Genomic DNA, 25110 nt, shown 5'->3' with positions numbered 1-25110 from the left:
TGTTTGGAAAATTTTTTTTCTATCAAATACGAAGAGCCTTCATTTAGGGGACCACATGTGTTTCATGACCAGATTATGAAGTTCTTTTTTTTTCTCTCTAGAAAGATATTCTGCTGAAATTGCTAAATCATATTCTTCTGTTCTGGAACTATCCAGAAAAGGAAGTGTCCAAGAGGTAAATCTCTTTTCTGGCACTCAATGATATAAAGCCATGCTTGTAAAATACCAAAATTTCCCTTTTTCATATGTTTCATTATTTTTTAACTTTTCGTCTGAACACTCTTGCTGATGTATGGTTGATCATGACTTTGTTGTTCAGTAACCAAATGTTCAACAATTCTGGCCAGTGTGGATTACATATCATCATAAAATAATAATCTGCCATATCTTACAAAGGCCATTGTGCCAGACCTTTTCTCATGAAGGTACTGATGGCTACCAGTATAGGTTGCAGGATGCACAATTTGATGACCAACTTGATTTGGATCTCCATCACCAACAGGTTGACTATATCACGTAAATGTGACTAATTTTCAGCACAGAAACTTTGCTGTTTTCTTCTCAACAACTAATCTCTCAGTTTCTACTCTGCAATAAATATAAATATTGTTGCGTGAATAATAATGATGCTACCATTTGAGCAGGTTAAGAGAAATGGAATTCCTTTCAACAATTTTTGTTTTGAAAAAGCAATTTTCAATATGGATAAAAAGGCTAAAAATTAAAAATAATTCAGTGTTGTTAAAAATATTTTTTACATTTGATTTTCAAGTTAAATTCAATTTTCATGGTATTTTTTGTAATTGTTAAGTACAGAATAGTTAAAAACTTCTGTTAAAATGGTTTTCTAAACTGTAAACAAACCTTTTGGTCAACGATTTGAAATGTAGTGCATAACTAACAGTTCATATATGTTTACTTATATTTTCGTATTTGGTTTTAAAAGTTTTTTTTTACCGATATCTAAGAATTAATGTTGCAAGTTATTGTTATTCTATAAAAATGTAGTTAATTATTGAAATTATTATTTAAATTGTGCTAACACTGCATCAATTTGTTATGTGACAGAACTGAAGTTACATGTTTTTGTCAAACCAATTCGTCGATACACCAAATATCTTAACTCTTAATCCTGTTATGATTTTCCTGAAAGTAAACTATATGGAAGCATAAAATATATCCATCTTCACAAACTGAGAAATAACAGTCATAGCTTAAATAAAGTTTACTTACATTTTTAGATGCAACTAACGCCAGCTAATAATAAATATAAATTAAATTTAAATAAATTAAATCAACTTTATATAATATTCCTAAACAGAACAATTAAAATAATTCTATTATTAATAACCATCTATATATATATATAAAAGCGAAAATGTGTGTATGTATGTATGTGTGTATGTTTGTGTGTCTGCTAAAAACTTTTGATAGACACGACGAAAATTCACAAACTTGGTATCATATTGAAGCCCCATCCTTCGCTCGAAAAATTGGCCAAAAATGTTCATTTTTTTCACCCTGAAATCAACAATTTTCGACAGGAGGGGGGGGAAGTCAACAAAAACGGTCCTATCATGACGACGACCGGTTCTACACATGCGCCAGATGACGTCGTGACCTGATTTACTTTAAATAGTTGAAAAACTGACTAAATTTCATGTATGTCGCGTTAGCTCAGTTGATTAGCGCGTTGGTTCGTTATCTAAATGTTTTGGGTTCGAATCGTGGTGTGAGATGTCTTTTTTCTTTTTTGATTTTTTTAAATTTAAATATTGAACCAGTGTCATTTAAGCCATTTTTCACATAACGTTCGTTTTTCTGTTTTTTTTTTACTTCGTTTATCCACCCCTGACCACACACCCAAAAACACCCGGGTACCCACAGATTTTTAAGATTTTAATATGAAAATGGGGTTATTTAAGCCATTTTTCACGTGTTCGTTTTTCTGTTTTCATCGTTCGTTTGCCTTACGTTAGTTTTTTTGTTTTTTTTCAATGTTTTGATTACCCCCCCCCGCTTAAGTCTTAACGTTGTTTTCTTTTTTACTTTGCTTATAACAAACAAACCTGGTCACTGTCATCGTCGTAACGCTCGACGACTTCCGTGCGCGCACCTGTCAATTTGATTCTTACTTAAATAAATTCAAACATCTTTCAGTAACTGGCTGGCCGATTTTATTTTCAGACTTTGCCTCAGGGCTTCGGGTTCGATCCTACCCCCCCCCCCGGTTTCTTTTTTATTTAACAGCACACACACCTCCAAACACCTGGGCAACGCCGAGTACCCCCCCGCTAGTCTATATATATAAAAGCGAAAATGTATGTATGTATGTTTGTTTGTTTGTATGCATGTGTGTTTATGTGTCTGCTAAATTTTAATATCGAAACAGGCTTATTTAAGCCATTTTTCACATGTTTGTTTTTCTGTTTTTTCGATTTTTACATTTAACATCGTTCGTTTGCCATACGTTAGTTTTTTTTTTCGATGTTTTGATTACCCCTCCCCCGCTTAAGTTTTAATGTTGTTTTCTTTTTTCTTTGCTTATAACAAACAAACCTGGTCATTGATTTTAACGCTCGACGACTTTTGTGTGCGCACCTGTCAATTTAGTTCTTATTTAAATAAATTCAAACATCTTTCAGTAACTCATTCTGGCTGGCCGATTTTATTTTCAAACTTCATCTCAGGGCTTCGGGTTCGATCCTTCGGGAGGATATCAAGAGATATATAGAGAGTGATCAAAAAAAAAAAAGAAAAAGAAAGAATAGCTAATGAGCGCTGACAGTAGAGGAGAAAGAAAAAAAAAGAAAGAAAGAAAGCAGCTAGTGAACGCTGGCAGGCTGTATAGAGAGGGGGGGGTGAAAATATATATAAAGAGAGAGAGGGGGGCGTTTTAACCTGCACGCTTAGGAAGGACAGAAGAGACAGTGGGCTCCTCGCTGCTGAGGGAAGCAGCCGACAACGGCGACACTGGGAACAGATATGATTAGCAGTAATACTGCGGTGGATCAAAGATGAGGAGGTGCTTTTAATGAACATTGGAAAAGGAGTCTACTCAATATATTTGGAGCTAATTTTTTTTAAGGAAATCGGATAGGAAGAAGAACGAAGGAAATCGGAGAAGAAGAAGAACAAAGTAAAGTCGCTAAGACAGTGAGTTAAGCAAAATCTCTCTCTTTCTCTCTCTATCTTTTTTCCTTACTCTCTCTTTGTTTGAACTGAGCAGACGACAATAACCAGTATGAAAATGTCGTATTAGTATCTGGCATTTTTCTTGAACATTCTCTCTCGATCAAGACAATTTATTTTCTTTTATGCATTACTTCTTTAAATTATCAAAATAATTGCATTTTTATTTATTTATTTTTGTGTTGTTATAAACAAATTTACAGTCATAATTCCCATCGGCCTTTTGTTTGTTATTTCGGTTGTGTTTTTCTGTCTTATGTTTTACCATTGTCTCTGAAGAATTTGGATAATCTCTTCCCGTATTTATTTATTTACATTTTAATCCCGGAGGAAAATTTTTTTTTATTATTATTGTTGCGATCATATCTCTACAGTTCCCCGTGGAGATAGCCGAGTCATAACATTATCAATCAAATTGTGAGCAAAAAAACAAACGGATAGGAATACAATTTTATTATAAGTAAGTCCTATTTTTTATGATACTTCAAGAAGTTTTTTTAACACTTTGTACAATTTTTGTCAAACTGGAACTGTTTATTTTTGTATTTGTTTCATCTTTTTCTCAGTTCATTTTATTTTTTTATTTTGTTGTACTTAAATCTATCTGCTCTTTTTCTTTGATTGAAGACTTTTTTATTGCTTAATTCTTAAGCTCAAAAGAAAAATGTTTGAGTGGTGCTCAGGTTAGAGACAGAGTTTCAAAAGTAATGAATTTGTTTTATTGTATTTTATTTTCTCTTAAATACATTTTATTTAGAAATGTTACCATAAGAAGAAAATATCTTAAAAAAACAAATAAAAAATAATTTTATCTAAAAAAAATTAAAAACGAGTTTAAATTACAATTAAATAACTTGAATTAATTAAAAAAAAATTTTTTTAAATCGCAACTATAATTATGCACATTATCATCATCTCAGCATTTTTACTGCTATTAATTCATTTGCCAATTCAATGTCAACCCTTTTTAAATGTCAGTTTCAATGTTATTTATTTTTACAAAAAGAGGCAGAGGATGAATATCGATTAAAATCTAATTCAAACAAGTTTATTTCACCAGTTGAAAAGTTTCTTATTTTTCTTTTACTAATAAATGTTAAAAATGTTGCAAGTCATCCACCCTATGCACCGGTAATGCTTTCTTTTGTTACATACTAAATGTCACCATCTTATTATATCAGTTTAGACATATTTTCTTCAGATGGTGAATTCACGTCATGCACTAATGAGATTGCCATAAACATATTTATGTTTATGGCAATCTCATTAGATATTGCCAAATCTTCAAGAAGTTTCGTAAAGTTCCATCTCTTTGATTTTATTATCAATTGTTGTAAAATAGGTTAACTTTATGACAATTTCCTTGGCACCAGCAATATCTTCCTGACGGAACGCTTCTGATAGAATCTCATAGCATTGGTTAATGTTGCGTGTGTTTAGGTGTTCGATCATTCGAAGCGATTCTGTATTTGTCACTTCATCTAAATCTTCGTTTGTCTCAAGAATTTTCATGAGAAACTCAACATCCTCACATTGTGTGCCTTCGTTCAAGGTTTCACCATGCATGCTCAGCATATATAATCCACGGGACAGTGGCTTCAGCAGAGATGTGTATGCCAGATTCACTAGGGAACTCTGTTCAGCAGAATAGAACTTTTCTCTCTGGAAAAAAAAAAAAAAAAAACTTAAAAAAAAAACTGAAAAGTACAAAGAAAAAGAAATTGCATTTCTAAACACATTAAAACTCATGGAGTAAAACCCTTTCTTTCCCTGCTGTGCAGTGCACAAATGAAGCCCCTGCACGAAAATTCTATATTTCTTCAATAGTTCACTTCAATTTATGTAGCTGTTATTATGTATAGGCAGCAAGCATTTCATCAATTCAACTGTCAGAAGTCAAATTCAAATTTACAAACATTTATAGTGTCATGAAATTATTGTAGGAGTGAAAATAGCTACAGCTGTGAGTAAGCATATGGAGAGAACCAGAAAATGCATTGTCACAGAAATTAGGAATTTGCACTCTTTGGAAATGCCATAACAGTAAGGTGAATAATAAGCAACACTATCAAACCATTATAGTTTGCCTTCAACTCCACAAACCATTCCCTCCCAAATTTCCAAATGCGGACTCAATCTAATCATAATTCGGGAATATCATAAAAACCTAGACACCTCCAAAGCATGTGGGGCTGATTTTATCTCTGTAATAGAGAATTGCTGAGATGGTCTTTCTTCTCTCCAAATGCTACAATAAATACCTTCTAAAATCTTTCTTCCATAATTTATAAAAAGTTGATTCTGTAGAATCAGTATTAGTGGTGGGGCGATTAATCGGAATTGTTAATCGTAAGAATCGTGTATTTTTTTTTGGGGGGGGGAATCGGAATCACATCGTAAAAAAATACCTTAGATTTACAATTCTTTCATTACAATTCTCTTATATTTTTAAGTTGAACTGTTTGTTTGAAGTGAGATTAATACTGTCGAATGATAAAAACGTTGGTACTTCTACACTTTATCACCGAAACTGGAGACGCCTTTTTATTTCACGCACCTGTCATTGAAATCCAAAGGAGAAATTTTAACTTTTAAACTATAACTGAAGTTAGAAATAAATAACAAAAAATTAAACTAGATATTAATTACTTCTGCAAAGAACTATGAAAAAAAGTAAATAAAGTGAAAGAGAACATATATCCGTAATTGTTTAATTGGAAATGTTTCAATTTAATTAATGAAAACGGAAAGTTTTTCATGAAACCTATATATATATATATATATATATATATATATATATATTTATTAAAAAGCAGAAAATGAAAAGGACATATTCATAATTGTCTAAACTAGGTGAGCGCCATTTGAAAACCAAAACATTTACTGTATAAAAATTTATCAAAATATAATCGTAAAAACATTTATTGAAAAGTTTGCGTAAGAAAATATAATTTTTCTAAAATATTCTTTTTTTTTTTTTTCAAACAAATAAATAATTTTAATGAAACATTTTTTTGAATTAAAGCAACTTTGAAGGGTCAACAACAAATTAATTTAAATGAAACCGAAAAATCATTATCTAGTTTAATTTTTTTTATTTATTTCATGCTTCGGTTATAGTTTAAAATACTGATTTCTCCCTTGGATTTCAATGACAGGTGCATGAAAAAGTTGATGAATACTTAACCTTTAGAGAAAAAAGATTTTACAGTGCTCTCATTGCAAGTAAATCATGTTAAAAATCAGTGATTTTTCCAACTGGTAACTAAAAAAAAATTTAAAAAAAAAAAAGGGGGGGGGCACTTATCTTTAGGCAAGTTTTTTTTTTTTTAACCGACACTCTTACATTAGTAAATGAATGAAAAATCTCATTAGTAAATGAAAAATGTCTTGTCAACCTTTATATATAAAAAAAATAAATAAATAAAACAAGCAAAGTTAAATTGGTGCAGCTGAGATAAGTAGGTTCAGCAGACGAGCGTCGTTCTGAAAAATCTGAACAGTTAGGTCACGTGAAATGTGACACTGGTGCTTCTACCATTATTGACCCTTTGAATGATGGATATAGAAAGTAAATTAACCTCTACGAATTGTTTTATTTACAAAAAATATTTCTTTATTGAAAAAAATTTGTTGAACTGCTTTATGCAAACAAACATTTGAACTTTGCTGTTTAAAAAAATCTGTTTTCCTTTTTACGTTGACTTATTTATTTTCACTTGTTCGTTATGTTTCACTTCTGTATTATGTTTATAGTAAGAAATGTTCGAAATTTCTTTGAATTTTTTTTTATTTCTTTAATTCTTGGACTTAGAAAATTTTTTTTTTTTTTTAATTTTAGCTTAACTTATTTCACCATTTCGTTTTTTAGTAATAAATGCTTAATCGACCTTGTGTCTAACTTTGCCCTCGTGGGGAGGCAAGTAAATAGGAAGTAATATGGCGTCTGAAAAACGTTTTTCGACCACAATAAAAGCATTATAATACATTTAAACCCTGAAGAATTTCTGCCCTTGTTGTTCTAAGTTAACTAGCCACTACTTGTGTTTCAACCTTAAAAAAAAAAAAAAAAGAAAAAAAGCGCTTTAAAATAGTAAAAACTAGGCACCGCCAAAACTGGGGGGGCAGGCAAGTACTTTTTGACGGACCGTCTTTTTAAAAATCTACCAAAAATCAGGTAATTATCCGATCAATACGAAATTTTCAGCGATTATTAAGAGAAGAATGAACTTTATAACAGTGTACTTATTTTTCATAAACGATATTTATATATATATATATATATATATATATATATATATATATTTTTTTTTTTTGCTTACAACCCTCCCCCTTGTTTTGAGGGGGGTACAAATATGCTTAAAATAATCATCTGAAACTGAACACAACATATTGTGTTGTTGTAAGGGACAGAATTATAGATTTAAAAAAAAAAAAAAAAAAATTGTTTGCATACCTTATTTTGACGTCTGAATATCAGAACTTCGATTGTGTTTAATTATCCCGCTTTTGAGTTTTGAAGTGTGAAATTCGGTAAATATGTTAAGTAAAATAATTAATTTAAGTTAAGAAAAACAAAAAAAAAATTTTTTTAATATTTATACGAAAAAATCCATTTAAAAATCTTTGATAAATAAATTAACAATTTTTTTTTAGCGAGCCAAATAATGCATGACCATTATTAAACAGGGCATGCTTTGAAGAATCGATACAAAAAAAAAAATTCGATAAATATTGTGCCCTTTGTGTTAAAAATAGCATCATTTTTTCGATCCCATCTGAAAACGTTTGCCGCCTTTCGACTACGGTGGACCAAATGCGCTGAAATAATTTTTTTTTATTCTGCTTTAAATTGCCCCCCCCCCATTTTGGGGAGCCTGGCCCCCACACACATACACATTAAAAACCAAACTCATACAAATGGTCACCCATCTGGTACTGGCCAGCCTCAGCGTTAATAATACATTGAAATTTTCATCACTGAAAAATAAGTTTTTTTTGGCCTGTTTGGTCTTCCATAGTTTGCTTTTTATCAAATACAAACGTAAACATTGTCGATCTAGACTCTAGATCGACGCGAAGTAACTGGTTGCCTATATGAATAAGTGGAATTATTTGAAATCCAGGTACTTATATTATAATATTTTTGCATATTCTCATAGAAAATCATCCTAAATCTTAGTTAGACAACAAATAAATAAATTAATTATTTCAAAAAACCTTTTTTTTTTTTTTTTTTTAAATATTTATGTACGTTTTTTGTGCAAGACAAAAAATGTCAATTGTTAACTTTTTTGGAAAATTTAACATTTAAAATTTAATTAAAAATAGTAGAAAAAGTTTTATATTATTCTGTTTTCTATATGATAAAATTCAGGGTTTTATCTTTCTGAAAAAAAAAGTTACTCAGAAATAATGGATTTTAATAAATGTAATTTCGTTTTAAAAAACAACAACAACTTGATTTTTCGGCGGTGCCTAAAAAACACTAAAGCGTTTTCGTTTTGGAAGAGATGTTTCAGGCGCCCCTATTATCCCAAAGAACCAGCTATGTAAACACTGCAATAGTTTTCAATAATAATTATTTTTTTTTTAATTCTTTACAATCAATTTTTATTTAAAATTAAGAAATTTTTTAAAATATTTTGTTTATATATTTTGTTTTTAAGTAAAATTAAGAAATTTTAAAAAATATTGTTTATATCCATCTTCATTCAAAAGGGTTACCTTTCGGTAGCTTCACCGGTTGTTAACCTAAATTTTCCGAATGTCAGAACGAGGCTCGTCTGCGGGACCTACTTATCTCAACTTCACCCAATTACCAAAAATTTACTTTTAAAGAGGTAAATTAAGACATTAAATAAGAATAAACATTAAAGGACGATACGTATATAATTATATAATAAAAATAAATATAGAAATAAATCAATTTATTTAGATTAAAAAAATAACATTATTATTGTTACAAATATTTTTTAAAAAGTCAAATAAATAAATAGAAATAATTGAGACAATTGAGTTGAGTATAAAAGGCTAAAAATTTAATCAAAGCTTTAGTTATTTTTAAATTTCATTTAGAAATAAGAATATTCTAGAAAGTGGAATAAAAATCAGTTAGCGATTGAAACTGCAAAAAAAAAATTTAATATAAAAAAATAAATAAAACATGTTTTTCCCCTTGAAATTTGATGTCATTGTATTTTTGTTAAATTAATCATGACTTACTTTTTCTTTATATTTTTTAATATATAAAATAATTCCTGAAATTGATTGTTATTAATTTCATGGTGCATGTTTAATTCATGGTTAAAATATTTATTTTGATTTTTATCTTCAATAAAAGAAATTTTATGAAAAAAATCAAATCGTTTTCGAAATTCCCTTAATTGTATTTCCACTTTTTCGCTGTACCAATTTTTTTTTCGCTACACAAAAAGTTTTGATTATATAATGGTATATTTCAAAACAACAATTCCACAGGAATTGGAATCGTACTTGGTATCGGAATCGTTAATCAACATTTTCCTGGAATCGGGAAAAATTTAGGAATCGTCCCAACACTAATCAGTGTTCAAGAATTCTGGTGAAAGAACTGACCCATAAAATTATTGCTTCATCAGTCTCCTTCCACTTTTCACTAAAATCTTTGAATCATTAATCATTCCAGCGATAGTCCACCAACCATTACCTCATTAATGTTAAACTTCTTTCTGACTATCAGTATAGATTTAGGCAAGCCTGTTCTATGGCAGATAGAACACTCTGAACATTTACACTGGACAAGGCTGGTGAAGCCAGAATGGTAGTATCGTAGCCCTGAAGCTGCCGTGTCGAATCTACTCAAAACAGAATAATGGCGCGCTACCCCAACTGTAAAACCCAGTTGCGTACGCACGGATGTATAAACATTGTTTCAGCTGCACGTACATTTCCCTTTCTCCACCCACGCAAATTTGGTGGACTTATAAGCAAAACAAATTTAAAAAACTGTTTTTCTGAAGCCCTCCGTGGAGCCGGTTGGAAATGTATAAAAAGGGCATTTTTGCACCCAAATCAGTCGACCACAAGGCAGCATGCTGTAACATCATCATCATTGACTCCGTCCGCGTGGATGTTAAACGCGCGCACGCTCGACAATTAATTCCTCCACATGGAGAAGGACTTCTTACCCTGATGGATTTTTTTTTTTTTACCCTTTTCTTTCTCTCTGCTAAAGTAAGCGAGGGACTTTTATATTGTTTATTTCTTCCTAAAAAAAGACTGGTTATTTCTAACCGAAAACTTTTACTTTTCTCCTTCAAAACATTCAATCACCTCAGTCGCAGGAAGAGCCTTTCAATTAAGAAGAAACTTTCTTATCTTCTCTTTTCATTCATTTACATTTTTAAAAAAAAATAAATTTTGCATTTAATTTATCCATTCGTTTCAGTCATCTTTGCTTGATTGTTCAACTCCAATTTACACTTGATTTTTTATCATGATTTTAGTATCATTTTGAATTTGCGGGATTAACATCAACACCCATTAGTGCCGCAACAGTAGGACTTGATATATCCAAAGCTTTTGACAAGGTCTAGCATGAAGTGCTTGCTTCTCATGAAAATTAATTAGTACAATATTTCTGGATGAATATTTAATCTACAAACTTACAAAGTTGAGCTTTTTTTTTTCTCGCTCTGACATTGATATTAAGAGTCTACTTTTTTCTACTTAAAAATTATTAAAAAAGACTTCTTTATATATCTAGTCATGGAAACTCGATATTAATTACTTCCGCAAAGAACTATGAAAAAAAGTAAATAAAGTGAAAGAGAACATCCGTAATTGTTTAATTGTAAATGTTTCCATTTAATTAATGAAAACGGGAAAGTTTTTCATGAAACGTATATATATATTTTTTTAAAACAGAAATTGAAAAGGACATATTCATAATTGTCTAATGTGGATTTTTAAAAAATAGCTTGGCCGATGTACACGAGTGCTACCCCACTAGCGAAATATGCATCGGCTCCGATATTGTACGTTGTTCGACTGAGGGAGAATTCATTATTTTTACAAGGAAAGAATTTTTGCGCGCGTGACCTAGTTTTTATTATTATTTTTTTTTATTTTGGCTTGAAATTTGTGCATGATCTTTGTCATTATGATCTTATCTGTATAGAGAGGCTTATAACATGAAAAGTGAAAAAATATTAGATAATTTTGAAACATTTTTAGAGCAGGTTCATGAAAAATATGGTAATTAAAAAAAAATCCCAATAAGTTTTTGGGAAAAACATGTTTTGAACAATTGAAATTTTTATTTTTTAATAAAAATAATTATTAAAACAAAAACAGTAGTGTTCTCGTCGACTAGTTTTTATTTTATTCAAGAAAATAAAAGGTACTTATGCACTTATTGAGCCGTGCTGAAATAATGCCATTATTTTCAGAAAGCCATTCTTAACATGGGGACAGGAGGGTGCTGTGTACCTATTCTGTACTTTCATCTAACAATTTAATAAAAACAGGTATCGTAAATCTTTAATTAAACTTGAAACTACTATTTAAAACTTATTGATCCGCCGGATCAATAAGTGCACTAGCACCAAATAACATTTCACTGTGTTTCGATCTACGACATTCCATGTACACGCTAAAGCTTTGTTTATTTTTGTTTATTGCTACAAGTGCTAATTTTGATTTTCCCCAATTTTCCTTTAAAAAACAATTAGAAACTCTTCAAACATTGGGAGGGAAAAAAACTAGGTCACACACACAAAAATTCTTTCCTTGTAAAAATAATGAATTCTCCCTCAGTCGAACAACGTTCAACATCGGAGCCGATACGTATTTCGCTAGTGGGGAACAAATAAATAATTTTAATGAAACATTTTTTTAATTAAAGCAACTTTGAAGGGTCAACAACAAATTGATTTAAATGAAACCGAAAAATCATTATCTAGTTTAATTTTTTTGTTATTTATTTCATGCTTTGCTTCGGTCATAGTTTAAAATACTGATTTCTCCCTTGGATTTCAACGACAGGTGCGCGAAATAAAATGGCGTCTCTAGTTTCGGCGATAAAGTATAGAAGTACCCTTTATTTTTGTTTTTTTTTCAATATAGGGAAATTTTATTGACAAAAACCCAAGGACATTACCAAAGATTCTTTGGCAAAGAATAAAAGTCGAATTCATACAAAAACCACGTGTGTAATGACGTGAGTTTTATTAGGTTCCTGCGTCATAAAAAAAATACATATAAAAACCCTGTTACCTCGGATTTCTGGCTAAATTTGTCTGGGTGAAGGATCCGTTGCAAGTCCTTGTACTTCTTCGTCAAAACATCGACATCTAATTCGAAACTCTTCTCCAGACCCAACAGGTCGAAATAAGTGGATGTGTCCGATGGGGGAAGAATCGACCCACAAATACAGAAATATATTTCGACAGCCGAATCTCTTTTCTTACCACACTTCCAACATGTCGAAGTGGTTTTGTTTTGATGTTGAAACGACGAAGACGACGAAGATCCGTCATTGCTTAACAAACGTTTGTTTTGTTGACCCAATGCGAATGCGGCCATGTTAAAAGTCGGATCAAGTCGGGACGATGACAGAAGAAGACCACTTTCCCTTGTTTTTATTGAATCAACGGAGGAACGTTGTGCGAGTTTCTTATCAACGTAAGAATATGCTAGCGCGGAGTGAAATTGCTTTGAAACTTTAGGGTTGCTCTGCATTATTTTAGACCACATGTTCGCCAATCTGGGACTGGCAGTATAAGCCTGTGAAGCAGACATTTTTGTATTCTGCTAAACAAAACAGCCAAGGGAAATAATCCATTCGTTCTATTAGATGATATCAAAATCTGAAATCAGATTTCGTTTCGGTTGATTATTTATTTTTATAAACTTTCAAGAATTTATTGACATCAAGGATTCAATAGAGATGGTTTTAAGGCGGGGGGGGGGGATATGGCGAAGCACGAGACAGTTCTCGCTTCTTCATAAAATTTTATTTTTTAGTTAACAACGGCAACCACAAAAAAAAAAAAAAACGGTACTTGTACAGTTTAATCAAGACATTAAAAACATGGAAATATCGAAAAAAGGTTATATTGTACGTATTCGTTATGGAACGAAGTTCTCCGAAAAAAATTTCACTTAATTTGATCAAGTAGTTTTTTTTTTTTTTTTTTTTTTTTTTTACAGCGGAAAATCACGTTTTATGAGAGTGCGTTAAAGTCAGCCATTATGGAAATTTTTAACACGCCACGGGGAGATAACTCAATGTAAAGCGCCGACACTCCCTCCCCATGTTTATTACTAGCTTTTCTTCCTAAAAATCGAACCTTTTACTAGGTATCATAACAAATTGTTTTTTCGCTGTAAAAAAAACAAAAAAACTACTTGATGAAATTAAGTGAAAATTTTTTTTCGGAGAACTTCATTCCATAACGGATACGTACAATTTAAACTTGTTTTTGATATTTTTATTTTTTTTTAATGTTTTGATTAAACTATACAAGTACCAAAAATAAACTATTGGATTAATTTACGTGAATTTTGGCATATAACATTTTCGTTCTGTGACGAATACGTACTTCATAAAAATTTTTCTGTATTTTTTTAAAGTTGAATTTTGAACTTGCACAAATGGTTCTTTACATCGGGTGAATTCTTCTTAATAGGAGATTATCTATGTTCATAACTTTCTAATAAGATCTGTACAAGCCCTTTCTAGTCTCGCACAAAAACATGCATTCACATCTCAAGCCATTTTTCTTGTCATACATATACGTGCACACAAACATACGCGTGCACGTACACACATGTAGATATATTCACGTTCGCGTACATACACTCACATTCACGTGCATACACACACACACTAACGTACACACATGTACGCACACACATACGCGCACACGTACGCACACATGGGCAACGTCACTTCCCCTTTGAAGGAAATCCACACATATGCAAAAGACCACCGGAAACAACTATAAAAGCAAGAGACATAAGCTGTTTCCCTCTTTTTTCAAATCGGCTTCCGACCTGAGAGGTCGATGGACCAACCGTCCCCTTTCGGGGCGCGTGCGCCTAACGTCACCTGCTACTATGTGTGGGGGAAAGAGTCAACAGACAGTACGTACACTTTACACGCTTTCTATATCCATGGCCTGGATTCATTTTCTCTTTCTCTCTCACTCTCTCTCTCTCTCTACAACAATAGACTTCTAGCTAACCGTGAGAGATGCACGCCAAACTGAATTGACTTTCTCACTCTCTCTCTCTCTCTATACAACAATAGACTTTCCCTCTCACCAGCTAACAGCGACAGACGCATGCCAAACTAAACACGTGCTGTACCCTTTTCTTTCATTTGTTTCTTCACAAAATAAATCCTAATTCGTTTAATTCAATAAACGCATTGTTCCTTTCTTCCTCAAAACAATTCATTTTTCCTATTTTGTACGATTGGGGGATATGCCTAATATATCTACCAGTCCACAACAGATCCCATTATTACCAAAATATATGAAAATTTTGAGAATTTGGTTTAATTTCCAAGCAATTAAAAATGTGTATTAATGTAATTATTCGAACGATTGTTTTGATCTTGGATGACTGACGGAATGAGAGCAATCTACTTCCATGGATTAAATAAATTCCATACAGATGTACCTGATAAAGGTCAGAGTTCACATCAAATTATCATTCCTCACTTTAAAAATTCCGAAATAATTTTAAATGTAATAGAAAACACATAATATATGCTCGTAAGGGTGTCCACCAATATGTGGTGTCGTCCCTCGTCTTAGATAATAGCATCTTTGGGTATTGCCAAGAACCACATTGACAATTAGTATAAATTGTTTATAATGTTATCGTGAATGCAAGCATATTAAAATAAAATTAAATAAAATATTGAGAAATATTAGGGTCACCAGCTTAGTGCGTGAGTGCATGAGGTGATGCAACTTGTATGTGAATCGTGAAGGGTTCTTTTCTTGTTGTGGGGTGAGGTGGTGGTGCATATGTTCTGGTGTCCTTCAAGTTGCACTGATTTTGCCTGATTATTTCCTTGTTTTTATCGTTTACATCGGCTTGTTAGATTTTGTGTTTAAAACGATTTTCTTTAGTTAAAAAATATTAAGTTCACACTTTTCTGTGAAAACTCTGACTTGCTTTTGGAAGTGGAGACAAAAGTGTATCCAAATGAAGCAGAGAAAGAAAGAGGGTACCTATTCAAATCAGTCACTTTTTTGGCATTCGTATAAATTTCATCTTGATTCAGTGATTACAAGTTAATCAATGCTATGCCAGTAAATAAATTATATTACACAAAACCTTTTGAAGGTACGGAGAAACTTTTATTCTTAAGCATACAGAAAAACAAACTGAAAAAAAAAAAAACCATCAGCAAACATTTCTCTCCCTTGACTCATCATCATATCTTATTGCAATAGAAATTAACCCATCGCATGGCGGTACTGTTTGCCTCCTTAAAGTCTTGGTTTGAGCAATGAGGACCCAATCGGCAGTTTTCCCTAAGGTGGTGCATCGTTTGTACTCCACATGGACACAAAGGTGAGGTGTCTAGGCCCCACTTGTGGAGGTTGTTTTTTGTTTTGCCTACTTTGGCTCTGGCTCTATTTAGAGTCACCCAGTTTTTTCTACCAAGGTTTTAACCCTGGGGGAGTGTTTCTTTTGGGTCTGCTAGGGCTTCATTTTTATTCCTGCTGTTATAGCCTTGCCATCGTTCCATCCTATAGGAGGCAGCTTGCCTGGGATCGATTTCCTCTATATTGATGAAGCTACTGCAAGATTTTAGTCTTTGTCTCACTGATTGGTGGCCAAATAGCTTGTGGTCATTAAGCTGTTTGTACCGTTCTATTCGGGTGATTACTTCTCGCCTGATATGTGGTGGTGGAATACCAGTTAGGCAGTATAGAGCTGGCAAGGGAGTTGGTCTTAGGGCACTAGTTATGGTCTGGTATGCCTTGTTCAGCTCTACATCAATTTTATGGGCATGGCATGATCTTGCCCATACTGGGGCACAATACTCCACTGTGGAATGGCACAGTGCGAGAGCTGCTTGCCTCAGTGTGTTGGGGTTGGCACCCCAATTGCTGGTGGCAAGCTTACTGAGAAGGCTGTTTCGTGATGACAGCTTGCCTTTCAATTTGGTAATGTGTTTTCTAAAAGAGAGTGTTCTGTCCAGAGTTACCCCCAAGTAGACTGGGAAAGGTTCATGTGTAAGCATGTTGTCATTCCACATGACTCTTAGTCTCCGATTTGCTTGGTGATTATTAAGATGAAAGGTGCAAACCTGGGTCTTATTTGGGTTTGCATTTAAGTACCACTTTTTGTAGTACCTAGAGAGAGTGGCTAGGGCATCAGAGAGTCTTTCTTCTATGATGTCAAAACTATTTGTCCGGGTGGCGATGCATAAGTCATTGGCATATATATATATATATCTTTGTATATTTGGGTATTGTGGTTGGTCATTAGTGTAGATATTGAATAGGGTTGGAGCCAAAACTGAACCTTGTGTGAGGCCATTGTTTTGGATAAACCATCTACTCTTTTTGCCATCCATCTCAATATGGAAACACCGATTACTAAGTAGACATTCAATTATGCTCACCAATGCTGAGTTTTGTATCATTTGGGCTACTTTTAGTATGAGTGCCCTATGGTTGACAGTGTCATAGGCTGTTGTAAGGTCTACAAACACAGTGCCTGTTATTTTTTTGGTCTTAAATCCATCCTCAATGAATTGGGTCAGATTTAAAATCTGGCTACAACATGACCGCCAGCTTGGTCAGTTGAGAGTTGTTCTTCCATTGTTTCCGTTATTCTGCCAAGTATCATGTGCTCATATAGTTTATAGAGAATGCACAGTAGGGAGATAGGTCGGTAGCTCTTAGGTGATGTGGGTTCTTTTCCAGGTTTTAGAATGGCTACTACTCTTGCCTTTTTCCAGATTTTAGGGAGCTTGAGGAATGACGCACAGTTATTTATTAAGGCCAGTAACCACTTTCTTACAGTTGTTCCAAAGTGTTTTACCATCTCTGTGGTTATTCCATCAAGCCCGATGCTTTTCCATTTTTTAGTTGAGATATTGTTGTGGTTATTTCAGCTTCTGAGAATGGTTCTAGATTGGCATTGCTGTTTTGCATGACATAGCTAAGTTCGGGTTTCATTCTCTTTTTCTGTCCTCTTTCTTTTTGTTGCGGTTTGCCATTCAGTAGCAGCTGATGGGCTACTTGGTTGGGTGTCACAGCTGCAATTTGGAATTGAGGAGATTTTTCTGAGTTTAACTTTTTTATTGTCATCCAGGCTTTTTTGCTATTGTGTGTCATATCGATGTTACTTATGATTTCTTGCCAGCGCTCTTTGTATTCGCTACTGATGGGAGCAAGCAAATTCTCTCCAAGCTCTAACGTGTTTTCAGAAAATGGATCTTCATTATAAGCTTGGCTATATTCTTCATACTGTGCTTTATTTGGTTTCGTGAGACCAGGGATGTACGTTTTCCTGCACCCTTTTGGAATGTTTTTCCTGGCTACTTTCCAAATCAGGGATTGGAAGTTGTTGTATTCACCTGGTAGTGGAGTGATGGTGTTTATGGCTTGTTCTAGGTCAGAGGTATAGCCTTCCCAGTTGGCCTTACGGAAATTGAACCGTGGCCTAATCTGGGGTTTCTGTGGCCTAATGATAGGTCTTATATCAATATCAAGCTAATCAAAAGCCTTGATTCCAGTAAAGCAACTGGCCCTGACGGTATTCCAATTATAGTACTCAAAAAACTTCGACCTGAACTAGCGCCCATACTTACAAAACTGTTTAAACGTTGTCTCAAGGAGAATAGTTTCCCATCTCCCTGGAAAATCTCATCAGTATGCCCTGTATTTAAGAATTCAGGTGATCGCTCATCCCCCCCTCAGTACAGGCCAATAAGTCTCCTGTGCGTCATGAGTAAGTTGCTGGAATCTGTGTTAAATACAAAAGTAATCAACCATCTCAACAAAAATAACCTTCTTAGTGACACTCAATATGGTTTCCGTTCTGCTAGATCTACAGCAGATGTGCTTACAGTTATATCTCATAGGATTAGCAAATCTCTCGACGGAGGCAACCTTTCTAGGGCAATTTCTCTTGATATATCTAAGGCCTTTGATAGGGTATGGCATAAAGGTTTACTTCATAAGATCTCTAGCTATGGTATTGCTGGAATTGTCTTCTCAATTATTAAATCATTTCTTTCTGATAGGTTCATAAGAGTAGTAGTTGAGGGGCAAAAATCAGAAGCTCACAGTATTAATGCCGGTGTCCCTCAGGGATCTATCCTGGGCCCAACTCTTTTCCTGATCTATATTAATGATCTTCCAAATCACATCCTTACATCATTTGTAGACATCTATGCTAATGACACTACCATTTATGGTAGCACATCTAAGACAATAAACGACCAAGTTCTCTCCAATTCTCTCTCCTCTGATCTTCAGCACGTAGTACAATGGGGTAAGGAGTGGCTGGTTACTTTTAATGCATCTAAAACCAAGCTTCTCTCTTTACATCATCAACATTCTGACCCACATCTGGCATCAATTGAAATGAATGGCTCTCGTCTTCAGGAGGCCTCAAGTTTTGACAAGCTTCTTGGCTTGACCATTACTCCTGATCTTAAATGGAACACGTACATCAAATCTGTTGCCAAGGCCGCTGGAAAAATGGTGGGATCTTTCTATCGATCCTGTAGATATCTCACTGCTGATGCTATTCTCTATCTATATAAGAGCCAGGTACGTCCAAGGATGGAATACTGTTGCCACATCTGGGCAGGAGCTGCTAGAAAGGACTTGGCCTGTCTTGATAGAGTTCAAAATAGACTTCGTAGCCTCGTAGGAGATGTCCTTTTCTCTTCCTTGCAACCTCTATCTCACAGAAGAGATGTTGCGAGTTTGTCTCTGATGTATCGTTATTTTCATGGAAAGTGTTCGACTGAGCTTCAATCTATGGTCCCCCCTCGCCAAACTTTCACAAGAAACACTCGTCTAGCTGTAAACACTATCAAAAATTCCCCCCACTCTTTATCTGTGCCTAAACCTAAACGTAGATTCCATGAACAGAGCTTCTTTCTTAGAACTGCACGCCTGTTGAATTGTCTTCCGTTTTCCTGCTTTCCGGCTGACTACAATATCGTTGTCTTTAAGTCTAACGTAAATAAGTTCTTGATGAGCCGTTCCATATAATTTATCAAATTTACCAAATTTTCATTACTAATGATTACTATATTGTCCAATTTCTAATGTACACTCTTTAACCCTTATCCTTGAGTGGCCTCTTGGCCTTGATAATGTGGTGATGCCTATGTAAAAAAAAAAAAAAATAAATAAATAAATATGGGTCAGTGTTGGGTTTTTGGCACTGGGCTTCGCACAGTTTTTTCTAGATTTCCATAGTGCTTTGATGAAATAAATGCTAGATCAGGGTTAGATCCCGGTCTCCAACGGGCACTTTGGAAGGATTTGGGATCCTTTGCATCGTGGAGAAGTTTGAGTTCATTTGCAGCAGCCCATGCCTCTACTGCCTCCCCATCACTGTTTGTCTCATTGTATCCCCAAGTGGTGCTATGGCTGTTAAAGTCACCAATGTATAGGCTCGTGTTGTTGGAACTCCTGCATGTTAGCGGCCATGAAAAGGGGGTTGCTGGTGGTTTATACACGGATGTGATGTTGAGGTGTTCCATGCCCACCTGAAGTATCTCAAGGCCTCCTTCTGAGAAGTCAGTACTGGTTTTGATTATTGACTTGTCTCGTGCGAAGATCGCGCTTCCATATACTGTACTTGGGTGGTGGATAAGGTGCATCCTTGGTATTTTGGGGAGCACTCTGTCTTTATGTGTCTCTTGGAGGCATATAATATCAGCATCGAGGCTGGCTATGATTTCTGATTTAGATGCAGATATTCCTTTAGCATTTAAGCTGAGAATTCTGAATTTTTTCATAGTTACTTCCAGTGGCTGACGGTTAATCCTTTTACCACCTCTGGTAATGGATATATTTCTATGCGTGGTGTAGCAATCGGTCTCCGAAGATTAACAGGGGCACCACGTGAAGGTTTGCTACTTGTCCCCTTGACTGATAACTGGTTTCAACTCAATGCTAGCATGGCGCCTTTTGTTTCTTTTTATTTTTCTTAAGATAAGAGTCCAACTTAAGGAGTCCTCGCTAGAAGGCTTGGACCACCTTTTCAACAACAGGGTTAGTGTCGTTTTTTTAGGGTTACCTGTCTCTATTGAAATATCGTGGGTAAGCAGAAACCTGTTATTTTCGGGGGCTTGAAGCTGAAGCGGCAAAGTCTCTGTATGTCTGCAGATAATTGATAGGTCTGATGAGCAAGTAGGTTTTTGGAATGACCTCCTACAACATACCCCTTTGCTCATCTAGTATGAGGAGTGCAACAGTATATAAACTGATGTGTTCTCATAAAACAAAAATCAGTTGTCTGTTCCTCTTGATGATATCAGCAGCAAAATTAAACCAGAGTGCATCCAGTAGGTCATCACAGAATTGGGGCACGGTTATGAGTGGTGAATTGCTCAATGAAATGTATTGGAGCCATGAAGATACAATTTTGTTCACGGCTTCAGTCAGGTTCAAGTTCACTACTTGCTGCATCTGGTGTTTGGTAGAGTGTCCCAGCTTAATATGCAGTGTCATTAGTAAGGCATGCAGTGCATGTCATGGGACAACAATTGCATGTTCTAGCAAACAACTACAAGGTTGTCCCAGGTAAATGTGGTAGTTTGGAGATATCTCTTCACATCCAAAATGCCATCAATCTGTTTTAAAGGACGAGTCTCCTACATTAGCTAAGCTCGTGATAGTCTGGGGTTTGAGCATTCATTTTAGATTGTTTTCCATGCAGGACGGCTGATATAAGGGAGGTTTGAGGATCTTTTGATAATCGCTATAAGTGAAATCCTAAACATGGTGGCCTTCTCTTGCACTCACAAGGAGGGCCAGACTTGAGGCGTTGGGTGCCTACACACTGGAGCACTACGGCTGGCAAAATCAGCAGGTAGGTTTGCTCTGCCAACAAGATGTTGGACAGAAGCCTCAAAATAGCAGACAGTTGACAGGAATGATGCCCATATGGGGCTGGTTGAGAACTGGCCTTGACTGAGCTTTTCGAAGGCTTGAACACAGACTTACAATTAGTGAGGACTGTAGGGAAGTGTTCTGACTGAATCAGGTTTGGGCTGGCAGGACGGGGAAATACATCAATGTGTACTAACTCATTGAACTTAAGTTGTCAATCTCAGAGTTTGTTTTCATTATGTAGGGGAAGTTTGCCTCAATGCTGGGATGATTATGCAAGTCCCATGTTAATGAGCTGCTATACCCAGGTAGATCCTCTCTAAACACATCATGGAAATTGAGCTGTTGAAATTTCAACTTTTCTAAAGAGGATAACATGCCATTCAGGTCAATGGCCATGCAGAAAGCAATGTTGTGTTGGTGTTTGTCTGAGATTAAATAGTACTCCCCATGCCAGAAGACGTTGGAGTGAATGTGGATATATTTTGACATATGTACCGTAATTTTTGTATTTGTTGTGGTCCACTGATAGTATTAGCCAACCATATTGCATTTCCTACAATCCTTGTGACTATAAGAAGTGACCAAGGCTGAACTGATATTATGTGGCTTGACTCCCAACAAGATTCAATAGCAAATTGGTTTCATCATCAGGCATGTAGAGTTCCAAGTTCTCACCAGGCCAAACTTGTCTTGTGTTGAGCATTGATATAGCTGAGCCACACTCGAACTATATCTCAGACCAAGCAGATATCACTAACAGGTCAAGTCTAACATAAACAAATTCCTGATGAACCACCCCCTTAAGTAATGACTCTTTATCAAATCTTCAATACTAATGAATATTACAACACTATCCCATTGATTACTGTACACGCAATAACTCTTATCCCCGAGTGGCTTCTGGGCCTTGATAAGTGGTGACCTCCATGTAAAAAAAAAAGGTCATTCATGCGCATGAATGAGACACCATTGATTATCTTCATATCAAGTTCTTTAGTAATCAGCCCTTCAAAGTAGCATACTGTGTCCCCTCTCTCCAGACAGAGCCATTCTCTCCAATCACATTGAGTGAGGAGGGTCTATCTGCTTGTCTGGCAGACTGTGAACTTTTCATGATTCCAGTGTCCAGACGCTTGGTTGTTGAATATTGAATCATGTTTCTTGTGGCACCACTGTCCACAATGGTCCGCACCGAAAGGTTATTTGAGAACATGTCAATGATTTCTTTTATTTTGCAATTTTTTTGTTGTTGTTCATTGATGAATTTTTGGTCAGCATTCTTAGACATTAGCGTAAGACCCCCCCCCCTCATCCTCATAATTTGTTTTTCTTTTGTTGTTTGATCTCATCTTCTTTTCTTTTTTCCCCTCTCCTCTCTTAGCATACTTTTTTTGTAATAAAGTTGATTTAAAATTTAAGAACGCGTTTGCCTCCATTCTGTGTTTCATGCCCTTTTATTTTATTTCACTGGCCTGAGAAAAGTATTCCCATCCCCTCTTGTTCGATGTACCGAGTGCGTTTGAAGCCGAGGATCAAAATCCATTTTCATTTTTTTTTCTTTTTGTTACATAATTCTCCTTCGTTGTTCCCAGCAGAGGGGCATTCGTAACAATATATATATATTTTTTTTTCTTCGAAATAGCGATTGAGGATAAATAATCTGTTGCCATCACATCAGTAAATAAGATATATTACATGAAACTATTTGAAGGTATGAAGAGACTTTTATTCTCGAGCGTACAAAAAAAAAAAAAACTAAAAAAAAACAACCATAAACAAACATTTGGAAGACTCAGATGAAAAGAGTAAATAACTTTGTCAACTCCGTCACATTTAGTCATTTTTCTTAGTTATTTCCCTTGACCAATAACTGGTTTCACCTCAATACTACACCAGCCAATTTCGACTAAACAATGAAAAAATGGTTTGAGCTTCCAGATCAAGTATTAGAGTCAATTTGTAAAAATGTTGATGGTCAATATGTTAACACTAGAAGAATATTAACTAAAAAAAGCAGTTGCATATTTTGGAACAAAATCAGTTCTAAGTTCAAAAAAGAATAAAAAGTAAAATTATATTTTTCAGCACATGTGAAGAATTAAAAAGTATATTAGCTAAAAGCAATGAAAGAAACTATTAAAGATTTTCTGCTAACACACACACACACACACACACACACACACACACACACACACACACGCATAAAATGAAGCTAGTAAAGAATATATCTTTAACAAAGCAAAGATCAAGATGAATAAAGCTCAACACTGTTAAGAGGAGCAATTAAATATATTAAATAAAAGGTGAGGAATAAAAATGACGCATAACTTTATTATACGATCAGATCAAGAAAGAAAAAGAGCAAAAAACCTCTTTAAGTCATGAGATAAGATTTATTACTTACAGACAAAAAATGAAAAAAGAGGTTACAAGTTAGGGCAACTCTAATGGACAACAAACTACCATCACATGCTGAAATATGTGGATATTCAACAAACACAAGCAGGAACGAATTCTTGCAGTTGGAAATTTTAAAATATACTTCCTTCCTGGCATATCCAATTAGGAGTCAGCTCTCAGTCACGTGACCGAGTTTATAAAACCTTAAACTGGCAACACACTCTTTCTTTCCAGTTCTTGCTGACAGCACACCCCTCTGTTAAAACATGACTTCACCCCGGGCTAGCATGAATGCAAACAAGCCAACATGGCTATCTCCACATATGGCACGCATACAAACTCATCCTATATTAATGTCTCTAATCTTTTGTGACACACGCTTTTATTACTAACTTCTAGGAGACAAATAATCCATCATGTCTACGAACAATAACTTCCACACATTCACACATGAACATGTTTTTCTTTCAACGGGCCTATCTGATCTTTAATCTACGTCTCCACACAGAAACACTTTCCACGACTAATACTTTCTCTATACAACCCATTTCCCTTATTATTACTAACAAAGATAATCAATAAAGCTGTTATTAAAATATAGGAGGAATTCTTATCTTTCCATCACTATATTTTGGTGACTCCCGACATGACAGCAAACATGCAATGTTTGTCGACATTTTATACTTATACCAACCTCTTTACCCAGCTGATCAAAATGAGAAAAGGAAGAACATTGCAAACAGTTACGTGAGAGATCAGTGAGTCTGAAGACCCATCATGGCCACTATAGTGGAACGAGGAAATTACCACCATTAGACTCAGATAAATGTATACAGGTACTAAATAAACTTGACAACACATAGCACCCTAGAACTATCATTGAATGATAATAGAATGATGAAGGACCTAGAAGCTACAGAGTAGAAATGCCCAATCAAACTAGACTCTGCTGCAATTGCACCCATTTGGGAACTATACCAATTCAAATGATAAAAAAAAAGTTTACTTTGATATCCTTGAACCTGACACCAAACAGAAATATAGCAAAGAAAATTAATATTGGAAACAAAATCGCCAAACCCAGCAATCATCAGACCATCATTAGACAAAAACAAATATAACCCACTCCAAACTAAATTGGGAAGAACTGTAAGAACACCTTGTGGTACAAAGACTGATTTTATTTCATACATAATAGCATCATCATAATAGCATCATCAAAGACAAAGCACATAACAAATGCGCACAGGCAACAAATATACACATACAACTAAACAATGGATGTTATAGTATCGTGAATAATATTCACCTCTGCTTGCCTGTGACCGGATGTAATCGTTACCTACCTGGGGCTCTTCTGAATAAAATCATTATCATGATCGTTTCATTATTTGGCTCTGCTTTCTTACTAAATACT

General features: G+C 34.6%; 1 protein-coding gene across 1 annotated transcript; it reads right to left on the bottom strand.

The window, feature by feature from the left end:
* Positions 1 to 3628: 3628 nt before the first annotated feature.
* LOC145246797 (iron-sulfur cluster co-chaperone protein HscB-like) lies at positions 3629 to 13020 on the bottom strand. Its single transcript, XM_080108596.1, has 2 exons — positions 12451 to 13020; positions 3629 to 4854 (listed from the first exon to the last, which is right to left on the bottom strand). The coding sequence occupies exons 1-2, from the start codon at positions 12973 to 12975 to the stop codon at positions 4477 to 4479; spliced, it is 903 nt and encodes a 300-aa protein (XP_079964722.1). The 5' UTR covers positions 12976 to 13020; the 3' UTR covers positions 3629 to 4476.
* Positions 13021 to 25110: the final 12090 nt, after the last annotated feature.

The sequence above is a fragment of the Euprymna scolopes genome, chromosome 24 (genome assembly GCF_053919585.1).
Source record: "Euprymna scolopes isolate OS-2025 chromosome 24, ASM5391958v1, whole genome shotgun sequence".
In the NCBI taxonomy this organism is placed as follows: domain Eukaryota; kingdom Metazoa; phylum Mollusca; class Cephalopoda; order Sepiida; family Sepiolidae; genus Euprymna; species Euprymna scolopes.
The sequence above is the reverse complement of the archived record's forward strand: the minus strand, read 5'-3'. Positions and strand labels throughout refer to the sequence as shown.

Coding starts and splice junctions, on each gene's coding strand:
- LOC145246797 (XM_080108596.1), bottom strand. CDS start 12,975: ATGTCTGCTTCACAGGCTTATACTGCCAGTCCCAGATTGGCGAACATG. Junction 4,855..12,450: donor AATTTAGCCAGAAATCCGAG/GTAACAGGGTTT, acceptor TTTTTTTTCCAG/AGAGAAAAGTTCTATTCTGC.